The sequence below is a fragment of the Brachypodium distachyon genome, chromosome 3 (genome assembly GCF_000005505.3).
Source record: "Brachypodium distachyon strain Bd21 chromosome 3, Brachypodium_distachyon_v3.0, whole genome shotgun sequence".
In the NCBI taxonomy this organism is placed as follows: domain Eukaryota; kingdom Viridiplantae; phylum Streptophyta; class Magnoliopsida; order Poales; family Poaceae; genus Brachypodium; species Brachypodium distachyon.
The window spans coordinates 4,757,486-4,778,949 of NC_016133.3; the positions used below are offsets into that span (position 1 = coordinate 4,757,486).

At 47.0% G+C, this 21,464-nt stretch overlaps 2 protein-coding genes and 1 long non-coding RNA gene across 24 annotated transcripts; 2 read left to right on the forward strand and 1 right to left on the reverse strand.

The window, feature by feature from the left end:
- The first annotated feature begins 9,474 nt into the window (after positions 1-9,474).
- On the forward strand, positions 9,475-18,505 carry LOC100843170. 22 transcript variants are annotated; one of them, XR_002965110.1, is made up of 5 exons: positions 9,475-10,736; positions 11,425-11,613; positions 15,869-15,954; positions 17,352-17,769; positions 18,020-18,505. XR_002965110.1 is itself a non-coding variant. In XM_014900903.2 (2 exons), the coding sequence occupies exon 1, from the start codon at positions 9,560-9,562 to the stop codon at positions 10,700-10,702; it is 1,143 nt and encodes a 380-aa protein (XP_014756389.1). In that variant the 5' UTR covers positions 9,475-9,559; the 3' UTR covers positions 10,703-10,736; positions 10,826-11,162. The 22 variants fall into 22 exon arrangements, 2 of the variants coding, with proteins under 2 accessions (XP_014756389.1, XP_010233949.1); XR_002965111.1 differs by lacking the exon at positions 11,425-11,613 and adding an exon at positions 16,813-16,932 and having other exon boundaries at positions 9,476-10,736; XR_002965103.1 differs by having other exon boundaries at positions 15,869-17,769.
- On the reverse strand, positions 11,892-20,803 carry LOC100843472 (putative multidrug resistance protein). Its single transcript, XM_003571001.4, has 6 exons — positions 20,405-20,803; positions 20,264-20,318; positions 19,484-20,120; positions 18,851-19,394; positions 13,647-14,534; positions 11,892-13,568 (listed from the first exon to the last, which is right to left on the reverse strand). Exons 1-6 carry the CDS (start codon positions 20,636-20,638, stop codon positions 12,198-12,200), a joined length of 3,729 nt encoding a protein of 1,242 aa, XP_003571049.1. The 5' UTR covers positions 20,639-20,803; the 3' UTR covers positions 11,892-12,197.
- Positions 20,049-21,186, forward strand: LOC112271760. The gene is made up of 3 exons (XR_002965119.1): positions 20,049-20,190; positions 20,287-20,662; positions 20,745-21,186. It is a non-coding gene; the product is annotated as an uncharacterized LOC112271760 (long non-coding RNA).
- Positions 21,187-21,464: the final 278 nt, after the last annotated feature.

Consider the following 21,464-nt stretch of genomic DNA (forward strand, 5'->3'; position numbering starts at 1 on the left):
CATTTTTGTTTCCGTTTCCTTCCCTCTTTCGCTTGTTCTTTTTTCCATTTTCCCTACCGTGCACATGACGCTCTCTGCCCACCCGCGTGGCGTTCAAAGCTTTTGCACCCCGATAGTGGGTTAACCAACAAATCAACGCCGATCGCAACCGCGCGCAAGTAAAGAATGAGAATCTACCGCAGCATCGGCGTGCGAGTCTATTGGCGGCGTGGCAAGACCGACCGGGACCGGCGCGCGGCGCGGCTGATCCAACGGAGCGGATGGGCGGGGCCATGTGCGGCCGCCGCACGTACCCCGTGGGCCTTCGTCTCGTAAGCCACGCGCGCAGCGCACGGGACAGGAGGAGGGAGATGGGTGGCGCCCGATTCCGCTGACACCTCCGCCGCGTTTCATGGCTTTCCCCCACGGGGGTATTAAATGGAGCTGTTATTAAGTGCGTCCAGACAAAACGGTGAAATCTACGTGCAAAGGTCCGGCCAAGGCAATCCGGGGCCACAACTCCGGCCATTACACGTATTGCCTGCCTCCGTTCACAAAGGGAAAAAAAACTCGCAGTAAAAGAGAACCGGCCTGTTGCATACTGTAGTACTCCTCGTTGTGGCCCAGGACGGACGAGCCAGCGGCTCTTGTTGACACGGAAGGCCGCCAGGCCAGGGCGGACGCCGTGCTGCGTCGTGTACTCTCGTGTGCTGCTGCTGGTAATCATGACGGGAAGTTGGGAACGGACGGACGGCGCCGTTGCAGTGCACCTTAACGGCCCCCGCCCGGAACCGCCGAACAAACAAATGATGAGCCGCCGATCGAAACGAGCCAACCTCCAGCATCAGAGTTTGGTTTGCGTGGTCCGTCCACGCGTCGGCCGGCCCAACTACACGATTTTGTTTTTTCTCTTCTTTCGCCGTCGCGCCCTCCTCCTCGATTCGACGTTTGGCTCTTGAAGATGAAAGCAAATTGTGGCAAGTCTTCTCTTCCTCCGCCTCCAAGAAAAGACGACGGACGTTCGTTGTTCGTGGCAAGTCTCGTGTGGGCGATCAGCAGAGCTGCAGGTCATTCCACAGCTAGTGCCTAGTGGTGGTTCACCCTTTTTTTCTTCTGTACAGCAAGTGGTGGTTCAGCTAATTGCAGCCTAATACTAGGCAAATAGCTCACCGCTCGATCAAAGATTATTACGTCGCCATCTTTGGATTCGCGTTGGGTACCAGAGCCAGCAGCGTACGTCCGTCTGCTTTTAGATGGGACGTGATCTCGTGTCTGTTCGCCCGCCGTGCACGCTGCTTCCATCGTGCATCCCCTACGTACTATACGTGCGTGCGTGTCAGACTGTCGGCTGTTCGAGGTAATTGCAGACGAGCCGCCTTAAGCTTGAGGGGCCCAACTCTTGCTATTTTAGCCTGGGTACGTACTTTCTTATTTTCACTCGTGTTCATGCTTCGTTTTCAGGATGATTTTGCAGATTTTTTTTTCAACAATACAATCCATTCTTACCGGTCCCAATCCCACTGGGCCTACAGCTGGCAGGAGGCCTAAGCCAGGAGTATTTTTGTAGGCTGTTAGATAAAAAAAATGCATTCGGATTACCACCAACCATTAAACTAAATGGTGGAGTAGATAGTTATGTGCAACACTCTGTTTAAGTGGTTGGTGGGTTTTTATCTTTGATCTAAGCCATGCATGCATTCTTGATCCAATACCAACGATGATAGTTTGCTATGGTTCCCGCAGATTTGCGTCTTGGCGCTTTGTATTTGTGTCGTCTATGGGCCTTAGGGAGAAGGAGCTGGCGGAATAGTGATACGAAGGTGTACATGGTATTGCATAAGCCTAGTAATAGTTTGATTGCGAGGAAGTATCGGGGTAATCCTCTTGGCTTTATGGGCAATATGCTATCGAAATAGCACATGCACAATATTATTTTGATGTGGGCCCATGTCTCAGGTTATTCTTCGCCACTCCTCATTCGCCTCATGAAGCCAGATCGGCACCTCGTCCTCACCCTTTCCCCAACTCCAATCCCCCCTCTCTTTCTCAGCCGCATGACCTTCGTGGGACGCCGTCAACGGCGACGCCTTGTTTGCCACCGGTTAGCCATACGAGCGAACATACGAGTGTTACCAGTATCTCATGTGTGCGGAAGACCGTGATGATATGTGTTTGTTCTATCAGATTCGATGGCCCGAGCGCTCTGCTGACCATGGAGGCGAATTCACGCCCATCAAACTATTTTTTTTTCATGATTGTGCTTTTACATTCTTTTTAGAATTTGCGGGGGCGAGTTTTCACATGATACAATCAACAAATGATCGGAAGTCCAAGTTCCATCAATTTTGTAATTACACGTCAATAACATTTTGTCCATGAACTGGTAAATCTAAACAAACAATACAAGTTCTAATAGTGATGAAATTCTGAAAAAAAAAATACTCTGGGCAAACCATTAAGTAAAACATATTTTGCTGGTGAAATGCACCTCTTAGTTCATGGGTGCAAATTTACATCACATTTAACTCAGTCCAGGTTTTCTGCCAACCCCGAAAATTAGCAACACATCTAATCTTATGTGCACAGTGCACCATGTCTTAATCACCATATCGCTAATTATAGCCAAAAAATTAAATTCAAATGGGTTAAGAGTACAACACAATGAGCATTCCAAGGTTTGAGATTGGTCCATGTGGCTACCCGATGGGCCTGAACCGAGTTGCTAATCTATCTCATTTTTATGAGATTCCATAAGCAAGCATGTGAGCCAAGTTTCCCCGCGCCGCAAGTTGGGTCAAATATGGAACAAATCTTGACATTAAACATGGGCTAGACATGCCATACTATTTCGAAATACATACCATTTATCAGATGGGTTTGAGAAATACAAAGGTCGGTGATCCAAATGTAGTTTCTCAAAATGACTGAATACACATATACAAAGTGACCTCTAACCTCTATGCGATCGAAAGACACCATGCATTCTCAACACTATCTGTACACTAATTTGCTCAGGAAGTTTCTAATACAAATTAAAGAAGTGGTTTAAGAAAGTCTCAAGAAACAAGGTGTTTGTTTGGATTTGTACCTATCACAGCCCCAACATAAGGGCCCATTTGAAACAAGGGATTCTTTTAGGATTTTTGTGGGATAGGATTTTTGTAGGAAAAATTTCCTTAGTGCCCTTTGGAACATAGGAATAAGAAACTGACTTTCACAGGATTGGTTTCCTATCCTTCACGTTTTATAGGAAATAAAACATTTGGTCCGATCTAATAGAAAAATTCCTGCACGCGCTCGCGCTACGGCCGCTTCTTTCACTCGCTAGCGCGCCAAAAAGGCCCGCATAAAGCTCCACCTAGGCTCCAATCTCTCCAACCTTTCCCCAACGATAGAAAATTGACAGAGTGGTGGTCAACGGGAGCTTGCCTGGTAGCAGGTTGATGAAAACTTCCTCTTTCCCTGTAGTGTACGCGGCTGTGAGCATGGCTAACTGTAGATTCAATCATGCGTAGGTTTTGTGATTTTATTGCACATATTTCTTGCATCCGGCTGGCAAGTTTGATTTAATCTATTCTCTGTTCTTATTAGCCAAAAAAATTGTACGATGGATTAATGAGATTCCTCATGTGACCAACTTTGATTTGAAGAGTTTTCTATTCTTTTCCTATCCTGTATTCCAAATGGCTGATATTTTTTATTCATGTGTTTTCAATTTCCATAGGATTTGTGAGACATGTCATTTCAATTCTTGTATTTTTTCTATCCTGAGTTTTTCATGCATTCCAAACAGGGCCTAAGAGCATCTCCACCAGTAGGAGAAAAACTGGTTTTTGGGAGTGAGAAAACTCAGTTTTTTCTCCTCCGCAGTTTTGCTCTCCACTAGCATGAGAAAAACTGGCTCCCTATATTTTCTAAACTCTCATCCTATTGCACATATATTCACTCCAAATAGACTCAACATTTGAGCATAGCATAAGTTAAAGCATATGAAATCAAAATATCTCAACTTCAATAATAACTCGAATTTGGTAAGTTCAAATTTCAAATTCGAAATATGAGAAAACCAATCATATGTCATGCTCGGCACCACCATCTTCTGAACCACCACTAGCATTTGATCCTCCACCTGCTCTATAGCCACCAAATCCACCAAAGCCACCCATCATGTTCATGAAGCCACCAAACCCGCCCATTGTCTTGGATGCCATTATCTGATCACGCATTAGCTCAGAGTAAGCTTTTGCCTTCTCATCAAAATTGGATGGATTCATCAACATGAACTCTCGCTCTTGCTTCTCTTGCTTGTTTCTTATCTTCCACTCATCAAGTGCCACCCTCTTCTCTGTCATTGCTGCCTTGCGCTCGATTGCCGCCACCCTCCTCTCCTCAATTTCCTTCAACTCTTGCCACCTTGTGATGTTGTCTTGCTTCCTTTCTGCAGCAAGATCCCTCCTTATGGACACAGTCATCTCTAGGCCCTCCTTGTATGAAGGATCTCCACCCTTCTTAGCCTTTTCCTTCTCTGCCTTCCTCCCAAGTGGCCTCTTGAAAGGGCATTTGTCTCCTAGTTAATTTTGGTGGTGATGACAACGTGTGTTGTGGACTAATCGTGCGTTAAGTATTTCAGATTTGATATCAAATGGCGCAAAACGATTCGATGCCCTCAAGTTGGAAAACGAAGAGTAGTGGAGTTTTAGCGGTTTTTTCGGTTATTGAGTCGTAGGAACTCCGTACTATTAAGAGGGAGTCCATATGGGAAGGTAATGGGTGAATCGCTTTTCACGTACACAAACAAACATCTTGCACCCACATAAAGCCTACCAAAAAGTGAGAGAGAACCAACTCTAGAGCCTAACTGGTGTGCATTTGCCTGCCCAGGTCCGGAAGTTCCGGTGGGGTTCCGGTACCCCGAAACTTCAGCCCAACCTCCGGACCAGGTCCGCAACGCTATTAGAATCCATTGTGGATTTCCGGAAGTTGAACCGGAACAGGACCGAAACTTCCGATCACCCGGAACTTCCGGTGACCAGCGGAAGTTCCTCCCCTGGAACTCACAGTGCATAACGTTTAGATTTTGGGGAGTCTAATTATATACCCCTTCATCCCCAACGGGTTTCCAGCCCGAGCACGAAGCAAAAAACAGCCCCCTCTCTCCCAAGAACTCCCTAAGCTTCATTCTACTGAATCTCCCTCCATAAAGCTTCTCCCTTGTTGATTCTTTGAGGATTGGAGGAGAAGACCTAGATCTAAGGTTTCACCAAGTTACAAAGTTGATTCCCCTTGTTTCTCTTGTGGATTTCATTTCTCTTGGGCATTTGGGAGCCCTAGACGGAAGTGGTTGCCTTGAGCTCTTCCCTTGGAGATTGTGCAGCTTAAGGATTGGATTGGGAGCCTCCAATTGAGTTGTGGAGCTAGCCCCGGTCAAGTTTTGTAAAAGTTCGGTCTTCGCCTTCAAGGAAGCCATTAGTGGAGCTCACTCACCTTTGTGGTGCCGTGAGAGGAGAATAGAGTGAACCTTTGTTGCGTCTCTACCTTTGTGGTAGAGCACTCCTCCAAACGGAGACGTACACCTACCCCAATCGGTGGAACTCCGGTGAAATCTTCGTCCTCGTGTGGTATCCATTCTTACCCTTTACATTCTTGTTATCTAGTTGCTTCGGCTATTGCACTTCATCCTAGGGTTGCATTACCTTTAGAAAATTTAGTAAACCCTAGGTTAAGTGTTTGTATCTTTCTAGAAAAGAAAAAGAAAAATATTAAAATTTGTTAGTCGCCTATTCACCGCCCCCCTCTAGCCGACCATACTGATCTTTCACCTCTTGTTCTTTGCAACCGAGATAGGAGTAGGACTTCTCTTCCCATCCTCATCACTATCATCAGACTCATCCACATTCTCAACATCTGGAGAAGAAGAGTGGCTAGACTTCCTCCTGTTTGGGATGTCATTGCCCTTTGTCTTCCACTTCTCACAATGCTTGAGCAAATCCTGACAATGAAACAAAGAGAATGCCTTGCCAGGCTTGCCGCCCTTGGTCACCATCAACTCCTTGTATCGTTGTTGAGCAATGTTTGTCTGTGTGATGCAAATATGTAAGCAAATACCAATGAATGAAACAAATGAGTAAACTACATCAAGAAATGGTAAGTGTGCAAAAGATATTACCCTATCTTGAGCATTTGCTCCACTGGGATTGAGACGTTCCACTTGCTCCTCGCCTGACGACCACTTGCTGCAATTGTCACTAATGGTCGACCATCGATGGGAGAGGCTTCCTTGTGACCGTTCGTACCCAGCCTTCTTGTTGCGAACAAAGTGATCTTGTATGCGCGACCAATAGGTATTCCCAGTTTGCTCCACCCCACAAATGGCATCAAGTGTGATGGCCTCCCATGCCAAACACAAGGCAACATCTTCTTCAACTGTGAAATTGGGCTGCCTTCCTCCTCTCCCCTTTGGTGTTTCTTCAACAAATCCCTCCTCTTCTAGCACATTTTGTTGTGAAGCTCCCCCCGTCATTTCTTCCAAAAATCCTTCATTATCAACACTATGAACAATGCATACACTCATCAATTTCATTCAAAATTTCATCAATTCCACTCACAATGCATACACTCATCAATTTCATTCAAAATTGAATCAATTCCACTCACAATGTATACACTCATCCATTCCATTGCATCAATTCCATTCAAAATATGTACACTATGAAGAATGGCAGCAATTTTACCTTTCCGGGATTACTTCATCCTCACCGTCATCGTCTTCGTCGGGGACGACCTCCGGCGGCGCGGCCGGGGCAGGCGTGGGAAGGAGCCCAACCGCCGGGTTGCTCCGGGACAGCGGAGTGGCTGCCGGCTCGCCTGCCCCCTTCTTCCCGGCGGAGGAACCCCGTACACCGCCCTTCTTCGTGTTGCGGGGCCGAGGAGGAGGGGCCGGCGCGGTGGGGACCGGCTCAATCGGCGAAGGAGCGGCGGCCGCAGTCCGGACCGGCACTGTGCCTCCCGACAGGGGCACCAAGCCCAGGCGCTGTCGTGCCTTCTTTCCCGGCAGCGAGGCGTCGCCGGGTGCGGCTCTGGTCGCGGATGCGGGCGGCGGGGGTTGGGCGACGGCAGCGGAGGGTCCGGCAGTGGCGGGGAGTTCCGGCGGAGGCTCCATGGCGGCTGGCAGCGGTGGATCGGCTGGAGGAGCGGCGGCGGGAAACTTCCCGTGCGGAGATGGATGAGTGTTGGGCGTGGAGAATTTTTTTTCTCCTTGGAGGATAGACTCCCTATTTGGAGGGGGGAGGAGAGAGGTTTTTCCTCCCTCCCAATTTTTTTTCTCATTGCAAAGGTGTTTTGGGGAGGCAGTGGAGCAGTTTGGAGGAGAAAAAAACACTTATTTGGTTTTGGGAGTGGGTTTTCTCGTGCCGGTGGAGATGCTCTTGATGGGTTCGTTGCATGGAAAACAAAAATTTTCCTACGAGATGTGCGGAAGAAACCCAAGATCATATCTAGTAGATGTAAGTAACGAGAGAGATAATGAGCATCATACCCTCGTAGACCACAAAGCGTTACGATCACGGGATCGTTGTTGGCGTAGTGGAACTTTCGATGAGATCAATCTCAGTGCAGAAACGATGACACCTCCTTGGTATCCACACGTTCAGCTTCACGTCGTCTCCTCCTTCTTGATCCAGCAAGCGAGGGGAAGAGGTCGATGAGATTCCAGCAGCACAACGGCATGGTGTAGGCTATGGTGGAGTTCTCCACGGGCAGGGCTTCACCGTGCGCGTGAGAGGAGGAGGTCAGGGAGAGGAGCAGGGTTTTTTCAGGGGCAGCCCCTCCCCTCCTTATATAGGGGAGGAGGCTGGCGGCAAGGCAGGCAGAGGAGACAATCTGCTCTTTCCTTCCTTGCCTCTCAAGAAATAGGAAGTAATCCCTATAGGAATTAACTTGCCTCAATTTCGCCCCTTTCCTTTTCCTTAGATGTGGCCGGCCAGGGAAAGAGGAGTCCCGGGAGGACTCCCTCCCTTTCCCACGTGCCTCTCCACGTACGTGGGGTGGAGTTTCTGCGTCCCCTTTCCCCTAATGGGCCTAGGGGATAATTAATTGGATCTCTCTAATTAATTACTACAGAAGCCCAATTAAATTCTCTAAAATATTCTGAAACATTCCGAGAACTTCCGGAACCTTTTAGAACATTCCCGGTCCATACCGGAAAATATCCCGAACTTTTCCGAAACCCCGAAACAGCTTTCCCATATATAATTCTTTATCTCCGGACCATTCCGAAGCTCCTCGTGATGTCCTGGATCTCATCAAACCCTAGCGACATTAAGCGTTAAGTGTGTGACCCTACGGGTTCGAGAACATGTGGACATGAGCGAGACATCTCTCCGATCAATAACCAGTAGCGGGACCTGAATGTCCATAATGGTTCCCACATATTCCACGAAGATCTCATCGGTTGAACCACGATGTCGAGGATTCAATTAATCCGGTATCCAATTTTCTTTGTCTCGCGATATATTACTTGCCCGAGATTTGATCGTCGGTATCACCATACCTAGATCAATCTCGTTACTGGCAAGTTCTCTTTACTCGTACCGCAATATAATATCCCCATGACTAAACACATTAGTCACATGCTTGCAAGCTCATTAGGATGTTATATTACCGAGAGGGCCCAGAGATATCCCTCCGTCACATGGAGTGACAAATCCCAGTCTTGATCCATACAACCCAACAAGCACCTTCCGAGATACCTGAAGAACACCTTTATGGTCACCCAGTTACGAGATGACGGTTGATGTCCACAAAGTATTCTTCCGGTACTAGGGAGTGGCATGATCTCGTGGTATAAGGAAATTATACTTGACATAATAAAAGCATTAGCAATTTAAACTTAAGTGACACGATCAAAAGCTATGCTTAGGTTTGGGTCTGTCCATCACATCATTCTTCTAATGATATGACCTCGTTATTAAATGACAACACATGTCTATGGTTAGGAAACCTTAACCATCTTTTAATCAACGAGCTAATCTAGTAGAGGCGTATTAGGGACACGGTATTTGTTTATTTATCCACACATGTATTTAGTTTCCTGTTAATACAATTATAGCATGGATAATAAACATTTATCAAGAACAAGAAAATATGATAATAACAAATTTATTATTGCCTCTAGGACATATTTCCAACAGCTCTAAGGGCATCCACACTCTTTAGAGGTAGTTCTACCTCTAAGTTTTTAAGCTTATCACCAAATGATGCAGTGGTTAGAGGCAATTTTATTTCTAAACTGGGTCTCATGTCTGAGTAAAGTTGACATGCATGTTTCTCATGGTTTTCCTCTATCCCTTTTATTTTAATGATGTTTACTTCTTGAGGTTGGATCGAGAGAAAGAGGGACTTCCTACTTTTAAACCCTAAAAGCAGCAGGCTGCAGTCTTTAGAGATTGCCTCTATGCGTTGGAGGCATCTGCACTGGCCGAAAAACCAAAGAAGTCAGAAGCCAAGCAGCGGCACACACACACAACGCATTCTGCCGGTCAAATTTCCCAACCAAGTTCCTCCGTCCCAAACCCTAGCTTCCATGGTACAATCGGCACCCAGCTCCCCCACCCCCGCCCCCAAAGCCGACCACCCCTCCCCGCCGTCCCGCCTCCTCTCCAAGCATCGCCCGCGCCGCCGTGCCGCGCCCCCACGGCAGACCCCGCCGCCCCCCGCGCCCACACGCGGCCAGCCCGACCTAAACCTCTGCCGATGCTGCGGCGCACGCTTTCCGCCGCCGCCGCCGGGCGCTAAGCCTCGCCCTGTCCGTGCTCTCCGCTCCGTCTGGCGCATCGTCCTCCTCTGCTCAGAATGTCTCCCCCTCATTCGCTCTGCCGTCGTCTGCTCCTACTGCCTCTCCTTGGACAACCTCCCGCCAGAGGACTCCTCAGTCACATGCCGCAGCTGCAACCGCTGCGTCCACCGCCATTGCATCCCCTCTGAGCACCGTACTGCCCTGATCCAGCCTGTCGATTTGGAGAATTTCGTCTGCGTCGATTGCTGCCCCACCCTGAAGCCAGGTAGCAAGAATGTGTGTGCCAGGGAGCCCACATCTTCAGTGCGTGGTAAGGGGGAGGCCGTCACTGTGTCTAAATTGAATTCCCCAGGGAAGACTGTGCCAGCTTCAAAGCGTGCCAAGGAGGCGACGGTCCTCATTGCTGGAGCTGAGGGGTCAGGAAGCAAGGGCACCAGTGATCCGGACCTGCCAGATGAGAAGTTGGCATTACAGCTGCATCTGGCGATGAACGGGTCACAGAGGATTTCACGTTCTAGTAGTGCATCCTGGGCAGCCTCAGGTGGGAAGGGCAAGGGGCAGAAAGTTGTGGTTTCTGCTACGAATGCTAATGGGGATCAGGGGCTTTGTGTAACCAATATGATGTATGAGCTGGAGGATGATTTGTCTGGAGCAGAGATGGGAGACAACTCGGATGCAGAGCATGATACACTATTAGATCCCTCAGTCACAGTGGTTCTTGCACTGGAGTGTAAAGGTAAACAATCTCAGGAGAGAATGAGAGGTAAAAGGAAAGGTCCTCCTGGGACTAATCATAATGATGTGGTGGATCGGTATAAGAAGAAGTATACCAAGAGGAACTCTAGTAAGAACGCAAAGGTTATAAGTACTGGGAGCAAGACCATGCCTGATGGAAAGGACATGGACCGTGATGATGGTGGTAAAGCATAGCCACCATGATATAGAATGCATCTTCTATTTGAAGGTAAGGAAAAATTCTTGCGCTATTTGCACAGTTATACCTGCTTTCAGTGATCAAATCGTGTATCCTTCTGTATTGTTTTGTAATTGTAGGTAAACAACATTTACTGCTGTCTCTTATTATTTGCTATTGCAAAGACATGGAATTTCATACCTGGTCGCAATCCCAGCAAGTCTGGGCAGCCATGGTATCGCACTGACAACTGTACCCACTGATAACGATCCATTGTGCGGCACTTGTCATTCCCCTCAGGCCAGATTATAGTATCATGTGATCCTACGATATGAATCGTGATATTGGTAACCTTGGTGAAGAACATGCAGATAATGTATAATTTGTAAGCACTTAAAATTTGTGACTTGTATGCAAAATGTGCACAATTTGTATACTAAATCAATAACCAGGAAATTCATACCATTCAGTAGTTCACTGATTTCTGTGATAGGCATATCTGTCCATATGAAGATACACCTACTCCCTCCGTTCCTAAATACTTGTCGTTGTTTTAGTTCAAATTTGAACTAAAACCACGACAACTTAGGGACGGAGGGAGTATAATATAATGTACCCTATAACTTTGCGCACACTAAAATTGCCACCTCTATGATTGGCAACCTAAGGTTGCAGGGTTACTTTATGAATAGTGTTAGTTTTGCGGTAATTGCTGCTGAAGTTTACTCTTTTGAGCCAGGTAACTGGTTTGCGGGAACCTCTATTTTTTCCGCATCTATTTATATATCCATTTTATAAAGGATAATTTCCATTCCTTCGACGGGGATGATGCCTGACCGCCTCTGTGGTGCCACCGCAAGAACTCCCCCCCTCCCCCTTCGCTTCCACCAGGAAAATCAAACTGGTACCACCACCAGAGTTGCATCTGGTAATGCATAATGTTGTACAATAAACTTGTAAAATGTTCATCATAGGGTTAGGGTTCTGGATTCTGGAAATTCCTCATACTAAAACCATATTGTGATATAGTGTGGATAAAGTGCAAGTGCATTCCTGAAAATGGGTCCCGGTCCATTCTTGTTGCTTCGCCGTGTTATGATTTCCCTAGAGAATATAGACCTCTTTAATTTAGTTTTCCTTACATTTCTTAAGAATCCACAACTTTGTTGCGAATCAAGATATAGTAGTTTAGTTAATATCCATTGCTAGCTATAAGTGCATGATCAATGAGTACAGTATCATAGTGGTTTCAAACAAATAGGCCACAGAAGAATAAAATGAGGTACAACCTAATATATGGCTTATCTCAGATTTCTTGACCATTGCATCATTACAATACGTATCAAACAGTTATATGAATAAACGATAAGCCTGGTACACTCCTATATGCTGATAGAGCAAGAGCAACATGAGTAAAAATAGCCCATTGTTGCTGAAAGTTTCAGTGATCTGATGATCATCTCTGCTCGTAGTTCTAATTTGGAAATGAGTGCTGTACTGTCATGCAAAAAATCAGTTCTGGCTGCCTCCTTGTTGCAAACTAACCAAGCTAAAATATGTTCCGGAGGGACCCTTGGACATGAGGGATGAGTGTGTGCCCTTCTCCACAACAATTCCTTTATCAAGCACAGTGATCAGGTCACAGTTTTGGACTGTGCTGAGCCTGTGTGCTACCACCACACTTGTCCTGCCGACCATCACTCGCTCCAGTGCCTCCTGTACCACCTTTTCGGACTGGCTGTCCAGTGCACTTGTAGCTTCATCAAGTAGCAAGATAGCTGGGTTCTTCAGGATGGCACGGGCTATTGCTATCCGCTGCTTCTGTCCTCCTGAGAGCTGAACACCCCTCTCACCACACCATGTGTCATATCCATCCTTGAGGTTGCTGATGAAGTCATGTGCATTGGCAGACCTTGCTGCATTCTCAGTTTCTGCTTCACTTGCTGTTTCTGTCCCATACACAATGTTCTCTCTGATCGTGCCTGCAAATAGTGTTGGCTCTTGACTGACCAGTCCAATGTGCTGTCGCAGGGCTCGAAGATTATAAGTTCTGATGTCCCTGCCATCAATCTTCACCAATCCCCTAAGTGGGTCATAGAACCGCTCTATAAGGCCGATGATGGTCGACTTGCCAGAGCCACTTTGCCCAACCAGGGCTGTTGACTTGCCTGGTTGGATGCTTAATGAAAATCCTTTGAAAATTATCACATCTGGCCTTGATGGGTATGCAAAGTCAACTCCTCTGATGTCCACCTCGCCTTTGAGCTTCTCTGGTTTGTATCCCTCAGGGTTGTCAGGGTCAATTTCAGTTACCCGGTCAAGAACAGCAAATACTGAAGCAATTGCATCAGCACCCTTAGCTAGGTCTGTTGTCATGCTACCTGCATCAGCAATCACACGTCCCGTGCTTACAAGAATCATGAAGGTCTGGAAGAGCGCCTTTGCAGTAATATGGTGCTCAGCTATGAGCCTGCCACCAAACCAGAAGTCAAGCGCCCATGTGCATGTCATAAGGCTCATGGAAGTGCCAAGGCCGAGGCCTGCAATCCATGACTGTCGGATGCTTTCCTTCCGGGGCCCATTCTGTGCTTGATTGAAGAGGCCTAAGATGCGGTCCTGAGATGAGAAGGCCGTGATGGTACGAAGATTGGAGACAGCTTCAGCAGCTAGCTTGCTGCTTTCGGATTGTGCCTGTATTGACTTCTTGGACATGCTCTTGAGTAAGACACGGCGAGCATAAAAGCAGACAATGATGAGCGGTTGCACCGCTATCATGACGAGAGCCAGTCGCCAGGCAATGACCAGACCCATGGTGCATGCAATAAGCACTGCTGAAACTGTCTGGATCACGAGCGCCATTCGGTCACCCACGAGGGATCTTACCTACAACAGACACAAAATGCCAGGTTAAATAAATTTCCATCTAAGTATCAACATGCTTATATTTGTTTGTCTACTTACAACATTGGCGTCCTTGGCAAGCTGTGAACATATAGCGCCACTGGAGTTCTCATCACGGTCAAACCACCCAATCTCGAAAGTGAGAATTTTTGCAAGCATCTGTTCCCTGACCCTCTTGGTGAGGTATTCTCCCATGGCACCAAAGTTGTAATGCTGTCCAATATTGATCAGGAATGAGAGCACTGCAAGAGCGACGAAGATGAGTGCATAGGTCCTTGTTTTGTCCCTGATCTCCGCATGATCTGTCAAGAAGTAGACTGAGATCATGCTTCCCATGGCGTATGCATAAGCAGGCTGGATGCCTCCAAACACAATTGCACTCAAGCTCCCCATAAGTGCCTGCCTCCACTCTGGTGCATTAAGCATAAGCAGCCTTCTGAAGGATGGTACAGGAAGCTTCGGCTGTTCAGTGTTGTCAACATTGCCTGCATCACCCAATGACCGGGCCGAGCTTGATCTGCTAGCCACAGATAATCTCCTGCTCATGCTGTGGCTGCTGGACTGGCCCATGGCAGAAGTACTACCAGTTCCACTGACCTCATCAGCCTCATTTGATTCTTTAGTCTGCTGAAGGCGAACAAGAGATGAGTAGGGGCCATTCTCATTAGCAATGAGCTCATCATGGGAGCCCAGCTCCTTGACCTCACCGTACTGCATGACAGCAATCATGTCAGCATTGCGAATAGTGGATAGGCGATGTGCAACGACAATAGTTGTCCTGCCCACAGAGGCCAAGTCAAGCGCCTCCTGTACAACACGCTCTGACTCGGTGTCTAATGCACTCGTGGCTTCATCAAGGAGGAGGATCTTGGGTGACTTCAGGATTGCTCTGGCAATAGCAATCCTCTGCTTCTGCCCTCCAGACATTTGGACTCCACGCTCACCCACCTATTTTATTTTGCACATGGTCAGTATCACACTATCGGAGTATGAATACCAATTTATTGGAATAAAATTCGACAAGATCAACAGCTTAAAATGAATTAGCTTCATGATGAGCTAACTTTTGTAAGCCTCTGTAATTTCTTGTGACAAATTCATGAAATCCAAGTTTGCTTTGAAAAGACAGAAGGCACATAGGTGAGCTAAAGTTATTGTTTTCGCAAGCTTCTGTATGTACAACCCTCCTTTCCATTTCGGAAGTTGCGTAACAGTTATTTTGTAGATTGTATAACTGATGATTGTTTAAAACTTTCCAAAGCACTTTCATTCGAAGAATATTTAGAAATTTCTGTGTTATACTTATGGAAAACCAATATTTATGACCAGTCTGTTGGTTGGCACACTGCTAGACTGGTATCATTCCATTGACTATAGACATATAGTGTTGCCACTTAAAAGTTGAACCTAACATGTGTTCAACATGTAACCCAACATTCTATTATTATGGGTTGTCCTATTCTTCCATGCATGTAAATTTACTTAACCTACTTACGTTGCCTAGAAAATCAAACACAAGCTGTCAAAGGCAGGCAGGGGATGAAACCACATTTTTTGTTGATCCTAAGTATTGACAGGAATCCTTGTTGTCAAGACCTAGACTCCTAGAGACACTTCGAAGCATCAGTGTCTGAGTGATATAGCCGTGTCACAAGGATGAATTCAATATTTTAGCTTTGTTATTTGATTTGCTTGATCATTATACCCTTTGGTGCCAATCAATTACGGACAAAGATAGCAACAGATAAATGACAATATTCTTCCATTCAATGGTGAGATAAGTTATGCTACCAGATTCCCTCTGTCCCATATTAAGTGACTCAAATTTGCCCAATTATGAATGTATCTATACCTAAAAGGGCGTCTAGGTACATGTAATAAAAAGTCACTTAATATGAGACGGAGGGAGTAGCTCACAACACTGCTAGCATCCTCATACAGACATGGTTTACATTCTCGGACCTAAAATCGCATCCTTTCATGTAATATTGTGTTCTGTTTGTCACCAAGCTTGCATTTGTACAATATTTCATTCATTTTTTATTCTGAGAACTTGCTCTTCCTATCCTTTCATGTTATTAATTGATCCCCACTAAGGTCAGTAGGTCACTCTTGCTATTCAGAAGCAGTTCATGGCTGGCAATAGTCGCAAATGAGTGAAAAGAACAGTTAGTTCTGGAGGCCACTACTCTTGTTTATTCTAGTCATTTGACACTGATATTTAGTTATTGGACAAGCTACATTAACATCATTGTTTTAACCATATAGCTTTGTTTTTTCAGATTTGAAATCTTGTTTCTTGGTCTTCCAAACACACAGTTAGTCTATGTACTCATGACGTACACTTATTCCCCGCAATCACATCAAGGTAAATCTTACTTTTGAAAGCAATCATTCACAAAAATAAGCCTATTTGCATATCTGCATGCACATTCAGTTAATAATTGTGAGTAGTTTATTACTCCCTCCTATCCTAAATTGTTGCCGTTTGCTTCATATACTAAAACAACGACAACAATTACTTCGTACTAAAACAACGACAACAATTTAGGATCGGAGGTAGTACTTGCTAGTGTGTTTTCTAGTCAGTGGCCAAATTAAGCGTCTATTATTTTCTAGGGCACTTTGCTGTGATCTTTTCGTGAGTGCTTGAACAATGAGAATGGAAGTTCAGTTACAAGGATAAGAAGTGGTAGATATTCGACAGGGAGGGTATTTTGAGTGCTTATCAGGTCGTTATGTTAGCATGTTTGCCCACATCAAAATCTAGTGCATCCTGATTTTATATGACCCACAGGCCACAGCAGGTTTGCACACAGTAGAAATTGCTAGTTGGTGTGGGTCTGGCCATGAACGAACTTTTCAGGTTTACATGCGCACCACTTAGAGTTTGAATCATTAGGGGGTTTCCCATTATTAGCCAGGGAGCTGCATCTTGAACAAGTCCTATGTTGGAACAGCAAGGCAGCCAGAAAAGGCACGTCTTTTCCCCTTTTACGATTAGTGACTTTGAAACGCAACAGTTGCAGTGGCGGGTGGCAATAGACCAGGTAATGATGCTTTTCTGAACCATTTTGATTTCTTGCTGATTAAAGTTGCTTTGTGGAAGGAGTCATGCCATGACATATATGCACACGGGCACTTCCTTCTGTCAGATCTCTGCCTAACATATTGCTGTCAAAAAAATTTAGTGCATGACAGGACCTGAATGAAATCTTGTTTGCAGGGAAAGTTGGAACACCATAACTGTTGGCTGGCATGCCTTTTCTTGTTACTAGATTTGCAAAAAGCCTCGTAGCTGCTTGCCTTCAGTGCCCACCGACCATGGAGGCACACACCCTGAGTGGTGGGCCAACTATTCACCCTTTTCCACTTGGGTTCAGCACTCTATGATTTGTAGGTCCCACCACCAGCCATTCTCCAAACTCTAAGGCGAGAGCTTTGAATTTTTATACCATCGTCAGTTTGAACCGAATCACAGTGAAGTGGTGTTATGGCAGCCTTAGAAGAAATAGTACTGTCATTCTAAGCTAACAGGGAAATAAATGAAATTTAATCAAGCATTCACTGGATCGATAATGGTTCTAATTTAGGATATTAGCTTCTGTAATAGCTTATACTACCACTACTGTCATTTAGTAGTACTACAAAGGTTGCTCGGGTTTGTCTGTAACTCATGCTGTAATGCAGTATTTTGGAAGGCATCTAATACACCATTCTTTCGACTGAACATTGAACATTCTAATGTATTAATTTCTTGACCAGTTGTTGATGGATGTTGTGTGGCTGGTCTGCTGGAGAAGGACTAGGGGGAGAGGAACTATGCTGAACTGGTGGCAGGGATGGTTACACTCACACCATAACGTGGCCATCGTTCATCCTGGTGCCACGATGTCAGGTGTTGTAGTCATTGCTTGGAGTTGTCTTTTGTAGGGTTTTGTTACTAGCCTAATTTAGATGATCTGAAGACATGCTTTAGTTTTGTGTGTTTTTGTTGCCACTTGTCAGCTCTTCATAGCGTCCAGTGCCTGATATGTTTATCAGCTTTACTTATATCTCCTGCAATGAAGTCTTTTGTTTCAGGATCTCATGGTAGTTCCAGTGCCCAGTTTTGTGTAAAATTTATGCCCATCTCCGGAGTCTTGGTATCCTTAACGGTGCTCCAAGAGATACTTCTTAAAAGGTCTTCATCGAACCTCCTACATTTTCTTCATCAAGTACTATTTTAACTATATTGTGTACTCAAAGCTGGGCTATGTTAACCATGCATGCTTTTTTCCGTCTGTTAAATATGTTCAATCAAGACCCCGTTATGAAATTCTTGTAGGAATCCGGCGTTCCAGACGGATCCGCCTCTTTTCATTTGATGACCCAACATCCCAACATATGTTTTGGTTTTGTCATAACATCTAGAGTATATTTTTTCTCGGTAGGTGCGGCATTTGATAGGAAGGCAACACAGATCGCTCTCTAAATCTCAGATTGCTACTAGCTGAGAGTAGAGTACTGGTGTTGCTTCCAAATAAAGGTGGCTACACTAAAAACAACGGCTGCTGGTTTCAAGATAAAGGATCGTACTCACAGGTATCCCGTTTCAAGAAAGACAAGCTAAGAACCTCCCACAAAAGGAGGAGCAAGGAGGTTGGGGATTCCAAGGCCACATGCTGCGGCTGGCTACCAATCCTCATCAAATAAACAAGGAAGAGAATTTCGTCGGGACGTGTTGATTTCCGTTCTGTTAGCTTGGACAAGTTTGTGGCTGCTGTACTGCACTATGGAAGCACCTTTCTATGGTTTATCCTATTTTGGAAATCTTATTCCTTATCTTTTCTAATTCGAGCAAGGACTTGGCTCATACAACTCTGGAAATCCATGTCAATGCAAAATTGCAAAGTGGAGCTTCTATTTTTTTTTTAGAATGGTGCTCTATAATTTATATTGCTGATTTGTCTTTAGAATCGAACCGTCTATACGTTTTAAACTACCTGGGCCATATTTACCTGTAATTGATCGGTTCTCACTTTTGACTTTTGAGAAAATATATTTAGACAACAGGAAAGAACACCATGATCATTTTCTTCCCTTTACCACATATATTTGTATGACTCCGTACTAAACCACCGAACATATCAGAAAGTTTGAAGAGGCAAAGAACGAGGAATCGAATAAGCATTTCAAAGGAAGAACCAAAATAGACCATCGAAAAGGAACTGGACAGCGACTTGCAAAGAGAGGAAAATTGATTCGCGGAATTCATGAATTACCTGTGTCTCGTAGCCCTGCGGCAGCTGGGAGATGAAGTTGTGGGCGTTGGCGGCCTTGGCGGCGGCCGTGACCTCCTCCGGCGTGGCGGCCTCCTTGCCCAACAGGATGTTCTCCCTGATGCTGGTGGCGAAGAGCGCCGGCTCCTGGCTGACGAGCCCGATCTGCGCGCGGAGCCACTTGATCTTCAGCCTCCGGATGTCGACGCCGTCCAGGGTGACCTCCCCCGCCGACGGGTCGTAGAACCTCTCGAGCAGCGCCACCACCGTCGACTTCCCGGACCCGCTGCTGCCCACCAGCGCCGCCGTGCGCCCCGCCGGCACCCGCAGGCTGAACCCGCCGCTGAAGATGGGGCTCTCCGGCCGCGACGGGTAGCTGAACTCCACGCCCCTGAACTCCACCTCGCCGGCCACGTTGGCCAGCTCCTCCCCGACGTCGCTCGCCGAGTCGATCTTCGGCACCCGCCGGATCACCGCCATGATCCTCTCCCCCGCCGCGCTCGCCTCCGAGAAGTACTTGAGGTTCGACAGCCCCGACCCCAGCGCCCTTCAGTTGCACGACAGAATGACTCAACCATCAGTCCGATCGTTAATGGCGGCGGGAAATGATATAATGTAATGTGCAATGGTGCTTACAGGCCGCCGACGACGATGGAGGCGGAGACCGCGAAGACGGTGCCGCCCTGGTAGCCATGGTACATGACGAGGCGGCTGCCGTACCAGACGTTGAACGCCCAGATGGCGAAGGTGATCCCGTTGCTGCCCACGGCGACCCCTTTCGCCAGCCCTTGCTTCACCCCGAGCCTGGCCGACTCCTCCAGCGCCGCCGAGAACCTCGCCATGGTGCTCCGTTCCGCGGCGAACGAGTACACCGTCCGGGCCGACGACACGGCCTGCTCGGCCAGGGCGCCGGGCACCGCGTACTGCTCCCTGATCCGCCGCGCGAGCCCGACGAGGATCCGGCCGTACATGAAGCCCGGGATGATGAGGAGGAGGATGGAAGGGAGCGCCACCAGGGTGAGCCGCCATAGGAGAGCGAAGCCGACGGCGTAGCTGCCCAGGAACATGGCCACGTTCATCACGAAGTTTGGGACCTTCTCGCTCAGCACGTCCTGCACCACCAGGGAGTCGTTGGAGACGCTGGCGATCACCTCCGCCGTCGAGCCCACCTTCAGGTCGAAGTACTCCACGTCTTGCCGGAGCACCGCCCGCAGGTACCGGGCTCGCATCCGCGACGCCTGCCGCTCCGCCGTCCGAGACCAGCAATACCCCTCTGCAAGCACACACACGTATACGTAGTGTGTCAGAGTTTCAGTTCAGGCAAACATTTGCTGTGCACCAAGGTACGTGCGCCATTGGCGTCGTGTGTATCTCTCTCTCTCTCTCTCTCTCTCTCTCTCTTACAGAAGGACTCACCGAGGAACGCCATGACCCAGCAGGCCAGCGCCAAGAAGACGAGGTTCCTCGCGTTCTGATATATCAAAACGAAATTGCAGGTTAATCAACCATTCATGGATTTGGATGGATAGGAATGAGGTTGAGCCGGCGTGTGCGTGCCTCGTTGATCTTGGAGCTGAACTCGTTGAGGACGTCGGGGCCGCCGCCGAGGTCGTTGAAGATGCGGCTGGTGATAAACAGCATCACCGGCGTCGACATGCCGTCGCCCACGGCGCCCAACAGGCCCAGCGCCATCAGCGCCACGTCAGCCGCGTCCGCATGCATGAACACCGACGCCAACGACGACCCGAACGCCGGCGCCGCCGCAGGGCCGCCCTTCTTCTCGCCGCCCATGTCGTTGTTCCTACGAAGCGCTTAGTGAGCCTTTGCTTCCGAAGCTGCGGCCGTTGATCGGTCGGCAACTCGTAATAACACTAGTATAATCTGGTTTCCTTTTCAGGTCGTTTGGTTGGTAGCCTCCTGCCTGTGAGGCTAGTCCGCCGGAGGAAGGGAGAGATGCCCTGAGGCTTATATAGGCGGGTCGCCAGCAGGGGCATGCGCCAACGAGCAAGCAAGCGCTGGCAATTTTGATTTGCTACTCATGCAAATCACAGTTTTATCTTGCTCGTGCATTCGTGTGTACCGGCAGTTAGACATGCAACCTTTTTATATTTATTTATGAATTTCTTCAAAAGAATTGCAGGGGTTTCTACCTTGTTGAAATGTACACGTCCCTAATTTTTTTTGTATACTTTTTGTTCCTCAACTGTTGTAACCGGACACCGATGATTCCTCGCCGTATGTGAACCGGTTTCGCGGTTGTCCTCCGGTGTAAATGCTATTGTACTTTGTGTGTTATCCAATAATTCAATCAAAGTAGAAGTATGGATATTAGCTAATCAGAAGTAGTCCGAACCTAGGTAAATATGTTTGTTCGTTCCGTCCCATCGATACCCCGAGGTCCTCCCCATATCAAGTACCGTATCATATCGAGAGAGCAAATATTCATCCCTTCAATGAAGGGAAAGATGTGCACAATAATTAGGCAACCTTTCAATCAAATCTGTCATCACTTTATTAAATCATATACTCCCTTTGTCCTAAAATAAGTGAGGTGGACTTGTATAGAAAATTTTTATACAAATTCACATCACTTATTAATTTTTTTCTTTATTTATAC